Source organism: Pleurodeles waltl, chromosome 12 (genome assembly GCF_031143425.1).
Source record: "Pleurodeles waltl isolate 20211129_DDA chromosome 12, aPleWal1.hap1.20221129, whole genome shotgun sequence".
Lineage (NCBI taxonomy): Eukaryota > Metazoa > Chordata > Amphibia > Caudata > Salamandridae > Pleurodeles > Pleurodeles waltl.
In genome coordinates, this window is record NC_090451.1 from 61,901,865 (window position 1) to 61,911,228 (window position 9,364).

Consider the following 9,364-nt stretch of genomic DNA (forward strand, 5'->3'; position numbering starts at 1 on the left):
AACTCAAAAGTTTACCATTTAATGAGGCAGTGTGTATGCTTATGCATGCAGGCCACATTAGCTGCTCGTCTGCAGGGTGGGTCTTGAAATGCACATGTATATGGAAAAATCCATAGTTTGGGTTCTTCTGCGATTAAAAGTGGGATTGTTATAGGGAATATGCTCCTATAAATAGGAGCATGGATGTGCAGAGTTGCTGTTCGTCCACAAGGCTTCATATTTGCTGGCCTTTTTTGGTAGTGAAGGGGTAGAATTTTCCCACTTTCACCAAGAGTGCTAGGGAGCATGTACATCAGTTAAGGCAGAGACCCTGACTATTCTGGGTGGAATTTGTCTTGCCTGTGAGCCTAGGTCCACCTCCTCCTGGAGTCAGTCTGCTGGGGGGGGAGGGAAGGTACAGTATGCACCATTGAACAGTGTGAGTAAACAGTGTTTGGGCTCTTCTACCTGAGGCTGGATGGATGCAGTGTGTGTGGTTGGTGTTTTTGTCTATTTTCCGTTGAGGTGGCGGAGACTGAGTCCATGCCAGTCTTCCAGGGAAGAATGTGAGGGAAGGGATTGAGTTTGTGCCCATGTGCTGGGGTTTTGATTTAATTGCATACATATTTTTCTTACTGTATCTGATTGTATACAAGTGAAAGGATTTATTGACATCAAAGGAAGAAGAGTAATTGGCTGGTTTTAAGTGATCATTTGTCTTGGTCACAGGGGTGGAACTTGGGTATAGAAGAGAGCATGTTTGTCTTTACTGCTTGAAGGTGCCAGTGTGTCTACTTGTCTGCATGAAACTGTCCAGCTTGTGTGCACTTAATATCCATGTATGGACCTTTTTTTCCTGAATTCCTTCTCTTGTTATTGCAGGGTCAGGTGGAAATTGAAGACCAGGTGGAAGGTTTACATTTTGTTGCAGAAAAATACGGGTTTATAGATCTCAGCCGTGTTGCTATTCATGGCTGGTCATACGGGGGCTTTTTGTCCCTCATGGGACTCATCCACAAGCCCCATATATTTAAGGTAGGTCCACTTTATTCTTTTCATTTTTTTGAAATTGTACAAGCTACAAGGAAGTTACCCCCATCTTTGTTGTCCATTGTTTTTGCCCCAGTTGCCAGGGCAAACTAATGGCCTTCTCTTTTTTCTAAATGTGCAGGCTCTTCTCCATCTTTTTAATCTTAATGTCACAGCATCTCTTCCTTGACTGTCAAATCAAAGACAGACCAATGCCCCGACCGCCCTCCTCTAATAAGTAATCTGGCCGGACCTGTGACAGCACAAGAACTTCAACTGACTTCCATAAATAACTTGGCTGCATGCTTCCCCAGAATGTTGCTGTTTTACCTTAGTTACACCTTATACGGTTAGGTACATGGTGCTGTTTTTTAGTCATTAGAGAGCTGGAGATGGTTGTATGGGTGCATTAAGAAGGGAAAAAAGGAGTTTACATTACAGTCTGATTGAATGGGTGATAATAGTGCTTGACGTTTTTCATTTGGGACCCCCGGCTCTGTGTTATGGTTAAAATATTTCTCAGGCATGGTCCTAGAACTCCCAGATACTGGTCTGCATTTTTCAAGCTGTAATACAGCTCATGGAAGACAGCGTCTCTGTGGTTGGATTGGTGATTGAAATTCATGCTCTGTGCACCCATGAGCCTAATAGAGCAGTTTATTGTTATAATAATGTCATAAGGAATATCCCTCATTCTTAAAGAAAGGCATTTCTGATTTTCACATGAATCACACAACTTTATTGCCATTGTTATTTCCAAGTCCGACATCTCCAGCAAAGACATTGCTTCACATCACTGAGGTTAAAATGGCCTTAAGTATTAAAGTATTATCTAGATAAAATGTGAGGACAAGCACAAGTCAAGGCAACACGTAAAATATTGGTCTAGCTGCAATTCATTTGTCTTCAAAGCATGTTGTTATGCTAGTTGCTATTTGCCTTGTAAATGACTACTGCCAGAAAGCCAACAAATCCCCTTCCTGGTAAACTTGCAGGTTATGGCACAAGGGCAGTTTGGGCCCATCAACCCTCCTAAGAAATGTCCCACCTTAGAGACATGTTATGGAGCTACTGAAATAGGTTGACCACCTCTCTGCGGGTCATTACGGACACTGTTTTCAGTCATGCACTTTAGTTTTGTTAGCACAAAGCATTCTGCTTATTATATTCTTTTGCTTCCTTTGAACTACTTGAAAAAACATATTTGAAATCAGTGATTTTGTAGGTGAAAAGTTCAGGAGTAGAGGAAGTGTCTGTAATGACCTTCAGTGAGGTGGTCATCCTATATCCCTGAAGGTCATTCTGTCCCCTTTTTAGACATTAGTGCAATATTTTTGACACCTTAGTGTAGACACTGTCGGTGGCAAGGATTTGGGCAGAATGTGGTTATTTTAAAAAAATAAATAAAAAAAGGTACTTTTTTTTTTTTTTTTTTTTTTTTTTTTTTTTCTGTTTTTTCACCTCTACTGGCCTTTAGGATGTGCTTACTAAGCTTTTCTAAGTTTTTCTATGTACAAATAAATAAAAATAAAAAAAACAAGTTGGAGTTGGAAAAGTTGCTTTCGTTTAACCTTATATTTCTATCATGGTTATTTCATATGAATTCACCATACTTGCCCCCCCACGTAAAACCAAGTGCATAGAAAGTATTAATAAAAGAGACCTTTTGTCTAGACTGCCAGATAAAAATAACTGGATACCTCTCTCTCTCTCTTAGTGAGCTAATTAAAAAAGACAAGACCTTCAATGGCGATCAGTCTTATAGCCTGCGTTTAGCAGATATTAAAATAAAATGGGATATATTTCGTTTCAATAGGCCGGTTTTCTTTGAGAACATTTTTTCAAAAATGAAAATTTCATACTTGTGTTCCGTAATCTTCTGCACGAGCAGGAGACAGTGTGTTTGTTATGAGTTCAAAGGAAAAAAAATGATTAAGAACGAGGAATATAGCTGTGTAGCGTTCCCATCACAAGTTAGAATCCCTACAGCGCCACCACAACCTGTCTTCAACCAGAGAGAGACTGAGATGACCAGTGACTGACCTGTAATTTATCAGATGTCACTGTAGATCTTCCAAGCAGAAGCAATTGTGTAAATGGTGTGTTTATATATAAAAAAAAAACATTGAGTTGCTTTTTATACTTATCCATTCCTCTCCCTTTACAGTACTTCTGCGTAGTTACCTTGCCTTACTTCGAATGTGATTTCTGGAACTTTCTATTTTTATTTCCTTCCTTTTATCCGTTTACCGCATTTCATGATTTTCCATCCATTGCATGTCCCTTTCTATCTCTTTCCCACACATCTTCTCTCTCTCTCTCTCTCTGATACGTGTTCCCATTCTATGCTCCTCCAGATCTCATGTACAATCGACTCATCTTCCTCTTTTCTCAAAGTGTGCAACTAATTTTCTTATTTCCCACCCTAGATGAGGCAGCGGTTTGCCTTACACAGAACAACAACTGAATGCTTGCAACTTTGACTCTACTATTAGACTTCCTGTCCCCCTTGTAATTATTGGCTTTCCTGCCACCTCTCATCTCTCTCTCAAAATATTCAAAGCAACCAAGTCTGCGAACGCATGACCACCTTACGTTTGTTAAGTCTGAAGACACATTAACCCACTTTACGTCTCTTGATTGACAGGTTGCTATTGCTGGTGCGCCGGTAACGATGTGGATGGCGTACGACACGGGTTACACAGAGCGGTACATGGACGTTCCGGAGAACAACCAGCAAGGTTACGAGGCGGGATCTGTGGCGCTGCATGTAGATAAACTTCCAAATGAGTAAGTGACCATCGAAGGAGGGAGCTGTTGTTTGATCATTAGATATATCCTATTTATGCATTGGTGGAAAGGGCTGAACTGACAATACTATTACCTGGACTTCGTACTGTTTTTAGATCTGTTCCCGGTAATTGGTAATTCTGCCGGTGACCTCTTCAGAAATGATTGATAAATGCTCTCTATTACCACCTCATCTCACGGAAACACTGGAGGTATTTTAATTAAAATGGAAAAAAATGACTGGCAGCTAGATTATCCGTTGTTTTTCTGCTTCACACAGTTATTGGCAACTTTGTAATCATAGGCCTTAAAAATCATTCACTACAGTTTTATGTGGTGTCTCGCTTAGCACAGTGAATGCTGGGGAGAGGGTGTAAAGCCGAAGACAAAGTTAGGTGACAGCTGTGTGAGAACCAGTAAATTGTAAGAAGGCCAGCTTTGTTTGAAAAGAGGGATGGGCAGTGCTAGGCAGGACGGGGATATTAGTGTACTTTTAAATTGTGAGGTTTTGAGAAGGAATGGTGGTTGCACGTCCATCGAAGGGAGCATGGGCACCTGTGAAAGGATAAGAGGTGTTGGAGGTTGGCTGAAAACCTCTTCATGCAGAAAGCAACATCAGAGTAAAAGATTAGAAGATCCTTTGTACAGCCAATTTAAGGAGCCATGTTGGGGTGTAACTAGGGGTGGAGTTACAGGGGTCCTTCAGTTTCTATAAGGGTATTGTATTTTGATGAAGTGTAAAAGTTTGGAGTTACAATTCAAGTGATAGCATCCAGGGGTGTATGATTGCTGGGGAAGCTGTTGTATTTGGAATGATAGGTGGATTATTTTTATTTCCATTAGGCTTGACGATTATCTTTTTGTGGGGAAGAGGAGGGAGGGCTGGCTGTTGCTACCTTTTTTGGTTTCAGCATCAACGTATCTCAGTTCTGGATTACAGTTCCTCCAGTCTTGTTGCTGTCAACGTACCTAAACGTTTGACCATACATACTTGATTTCAGTCTTCCCTCTTTATCTCCCCAGGCCAAACCGATTACTGATTCTTCATGGTTTCCTAGATGAAAATGTGCACTTTTTTCACACAAATTTCCTGGTATCTCAACTTATTCGTGCTGGGAAACCCTATCAGCTGCAGGTAAGAGATTTTGGGGAGGGAGATGGAGCTGTTTTTAAGTCTTCCAATTCACTGAACACAGTACTTATATACTAGTCAATAGCAAATTTAAAGGGGGCATCCAGTGCAGAGGAAATAAATCTGTTCTCTTTGCAGAGCTGCACATAACCAGCAGTCTCCACCAAGAGGCATTCCAAAATGCTCCTTTGCTTGATAATGTCAGCTTGCGTTTTGATACTTCTTGTGACATTGTGCACCTGATTGCCGTTTTAAATCTGATTATCTGCACTAATTATCCCCAAGGGTGTTGTGTAATTAGCAAGTCTTAAAAAAGAGCTCTGGGCACCGCTGTTGATGTCTAGGCAGGAGGGTGTGATTGTTTGTATTGCGAACAGCAAATGGTAGAAGCATCTTTGTGCTTTTGCCTGTACCCTCTGAAGGACCCAACCCCTTCTGGTAAGCCATGAAACTGACCTCTGTGGACTCAGTTCTCTTCTTCTCTTTCCTAGATATATCCGAATGAAAGGCACAGTATTCGATGCCCGGAGTCGGGAGAGCACTACGAGATTACCTTGCTGCACTTTCTTCAAGAATACCTCTGAGGACACATGCTCCTGGCATCTTTTGGACCCCAGTAGCTCACCTCAACCCCTCCCCTCCCACCCCGTTCCTGTTTGGAGCCTGCAGGACAGTGCAGCCGGGTCTTATACAAGCAGCTTTGGAGGACTTCGCCTCAGCCCTTCTCACAGTTTGGAATCCTCCCCACCATTGTCTGGAGTTTTAAGCGCACATATTGTCATTGTGCCAACAGCTGGACTCTGCACTTAAGGTGCAGATGAGTCCCATTCTACTGTTGGCAACACCGGCTACATGCATATGAAGGCAGGAGTGTGGAAATTTGGGTGAACCGGGAAATGGTACATACACCAAGGAGTGCTGAATTCATACTGAAAGACCCTTGCTAGACAGGTGATCCCTTACCCCTAAGGCCAGGATTCCTCATTCACACTTGGATTAAGGAGGTAATGGTAAGCCCTTGAGGCGCACATCTGGCTATTTTAGGAACATTTTCAGGATGAACAGTGAGCTGGTGAAATCCACCAAAGTTTTGGGAATGGGTCCTCTCTCTCTTCCATTGAACGTGGTAATGTGCCAACAAGCCATTAAATAAATCTATTCCTAGTTGAATCTGGCAAAAGCAGCAGTACCCCACCTTGAATCCCATCAGCGGCAAATTCTATTGGAGAGAGAAGTTGTGGCAGTGGTGTAACCTTCCCAGTTTGCAGCTGCTCTGGGGAATTTGTTTACTCATATTTCATGCTTTCCCATCCCACGCTTTGGTTGTACCTCCGGAAAGCTCGATTTCAGTGCTCTGGCGGACAGTGACTGCTTCCATTGTCTCACCATTTCGGTTTTTGCATCAGTTCAAAAATAGGATAATTCCCTTGTTGGACTAGCTCCCTCCACCAGGTGTGGGCCAAGAGGTGCATCAGGGGCAACAACCACACCAACCTGCCCAAGTATTTTAAGTGCGTATTATGAACAGAAAATATTTTTATGAATTCTTATTCTTTTGTAATTATGAGTGTAATACAGAGCAACTCATTAAAACATTGGAAAAAGAGTGCGTGTTGTACAGGAGGTGTTCTGCCTTCCATCAGTCCAGACAAATTCAGGCTCTGGATTTGAATGGTAAATGTTTACAGATAGCATAATGCTAGTTCACCAGTCTGGGAGATACTGAAACTTGCCAATATTTCACCACTGCATCACAACAAAAAAAGACTTTAAGCAGGAATAGAGCTTAGCGAGATAAGTGATAGCAGCTTATGTCTGTTATGAGTTTGAATCAGGGCAATGATATCACAGCTTTCCATCCTTCTGAGATCAATAAATTGAGTACTAAAGTTGAGTACTTTATCATCTTTCATGTGCGATGCTTGGAAATAGCATAAACTGCTGTATTAAGCAGAGCATATAAATGGGCTATTTGTTGAAAGTCGCTGGTCACCCAAAAATACTGAAAATGCTTTTAACACGCACAATCGCCTCAGACAGAAGAAAACTTCTAACTTAAGTAAAAGCTGAGCACCTGTCATTAGCTTTGTACGTTCTGTGTGGATTATCATCTTTTAACCATCAAAGCCCCTACGCCATGAAAATGAGTTATTTTCACAAGACTAGCAGCTCTGTCAGTCCAACTCAAATACCTGTCACTCCTCCTCCCTTAACCCCCAACACCTTGGACCACGTGACTTGCCATAGGCTAGATAAAGCAGCACAGATACACTTGCTCACTCATTTAATAGATTAAGCCAAATCCTGTGCAATCGCCACTGAGTGAGACACAGCATGGAAGCCAGTACTGCAGCTTCCTGAGTAGAACCAAAAAGTATGCTGCCTTGCCTTCTAGTGGCTAGAAAATAAGAGAGACTTAAGTATGCTTCCATATGTGCACAGTGACACCACAGGTTACACGGTAGCTGCATGCTGAAACAGGAGTCTGGAGAAAATGGAAGGGGTAAAACAATGTTATAATAGCAGCATGCTGTGTCCATGCTAGACGTCTCCGAGTAGCTCGTGGTCTACTGGTAGCTCTCCATCTACCTGGAAGCAGCTCTCCTGTGTGCAGCCCAACCTAATAAATTTGAAGCTTCTGATTGGTTGAATATATGGAAACCAAAGTTAAAAAGTGTGTATTTGAAACAAAACAAAATATATTTTCAGAACTCATAAGCTGATATTTGGAGAAAAATGGTTGGGTTTCTAAAAGATATTTAAAGCTGATATTTGAGTGATAAATCATGTGGCTATTTGGAGACTTAATATTAACGGTTTTACTGTGATGCTGTGGCACTGCAGCTATGGCTGTTATGTATTAGCCATGTAAAGGCATTCCAAATTGAAAAATGTTTACACTACTGTTGGCAACCCTCCTGATGCATGGAGGTGATTGCTACTGGTAGTCTTGCATAGGGAGGCCACTAAGGTAATCCTGTCTGACGAGGTCACTGTTACAAAACTAATAGTAGCTCCTAATGATTTTCATTGAATAAAAGTAGCTCTTATTACAGAAAAGGTTGGAGATCCCTGGTCCACACATTCGTAGAAGCAGAAAAGGTTGGAAATGATTTCTGAAAATGACCAGACGTGTTGTCATACTTTTTTATGACCGGGTGCACTCCACATACAGGCATTACCTGTTTTGCCTTTTTGTCTTCAAATGTTTTGATGGGTCAAGCGATGGAACGGTGATTGGGCATTCCTAGTAAGTGTACTAAGGTGCCAGTTTCTGGGCATGGGTGGTGGTAAGATGAGACATGATTGCTCTGTAGCTAGGGTTGATTTGGAGTATTGGACAAGGAATGCACCTCTGTATCAAGATCAGCTTCCTTGCTCATGGTCCTGCTTTTATGCCAACTGACTTGCACACCCAGCTGACACCCCCACCATTCTCTGCTGACATCCACTGCATTCTTACGCAGGCACATTGTGAGAGGCTCGGGTGATGAGTAATGTAACAAGATGCAGCACAGCGCATCTCACCCTTGAAAAAGATTTCAAAGCCCAGCGTTAATAAAGCATCCATTGCCTGACTGACATGAGCCAGCAAAACTCCACTGCTAAGAATGTAAACTCACATAATTGAAACGCCCTCTTTTACAAAGCATGGGAACTCCTCTAATCAGCAGTGTAGAGACGAGAATCACACCTTCCTTCTCTTTCATCAAAGCAACTCATCCCTGAGCTATCCAATGACTGCTTGTGTAAACTAGTCTATGTAGCATGCAGCACATGCATGCATGGTATCTTGCACCCCAAAGAAACAGCAGGTGACACCAAATGTATTCAAGGATATCTTGAATGAACGTTTCGTCACAAGAGTTTTGTGTATGGTATTGTAATAATATTGACATGTTTTGGCACAGACTGGACAATTTACATAGGGTTTTCATCAGTTCAAAATGTCCTCTCGCGGGAGGAAAAGCTGTATACTATTTGTTAAAGTGGGGAGACTGAAAGTCTCTGCTTTATAATTGTAATTTGTGAAGTAATAGTTAGAGGCACTGCAAACTATACCCTACTTCACCAAATACGTTGCATTATGTTGAACACCCGTGTCTGTCAGCTGTCTCACAATCTTAGCTGAAACCTCTGCATTCTTTGCTGTCACCCGCAGCATAGGCATACAGCCAAGCTGCCAGAGGCCGGGCATGGATGACATGCATAAAGGTACATCACATTAGTGAACTGAACTGGAAGTACTGTGATTTAAGCCTTGCTTCATGTGGTCAAGTCTCTACGAGCAATGAACTAATTGCATTTCCAGGTTCTTTTGGGATGGGAGATGCAGGATGTATAAGTAGATTACATTGCAGCATCCAAAACAAGCCATTGCCATGGCTGGTGCCTTCTCTGTCCTTTGGAATGACTTGGGGAAGTGGGACTACT

The 9,364-nt window shown here is 42.1% G+C and overlaps 1 protein-coding gene across 1 annotated transcript in view; it reads left to right on the forward strand.

Annotated features, from left to right (window-relative positions):
- Positions 1-6,824, forward strand: part of DPP9 (dipeptidyl peptidase 9) — a 105,807-nt gene extending 98,983 nt beyond the window's left edge. Inside the window, exons 18-21 of the mRNA XM_069216422.1 lie at positions 862-1,014; positions 3,656-3,798; positions 4,822-4,933; positions 5,422-6,824. Of these exons, the coding sequence (XP_069072523.1) occupies positions 862-1,014; positions 3,656-3,798; positions 4,822-4,933; positions 5,422-5,514 (501 nt within the window). The 3' untranslated portion in view covers positions 5,515-6,824. The remainder of the gene's footprint in view (positions 1-861; positions 1,015-3,655; positions 3,799-4,821; positions 4,934-5,421) is intronic.
- Positions 6,825-9,364: the final 2,540 nt, after the last annotated feature.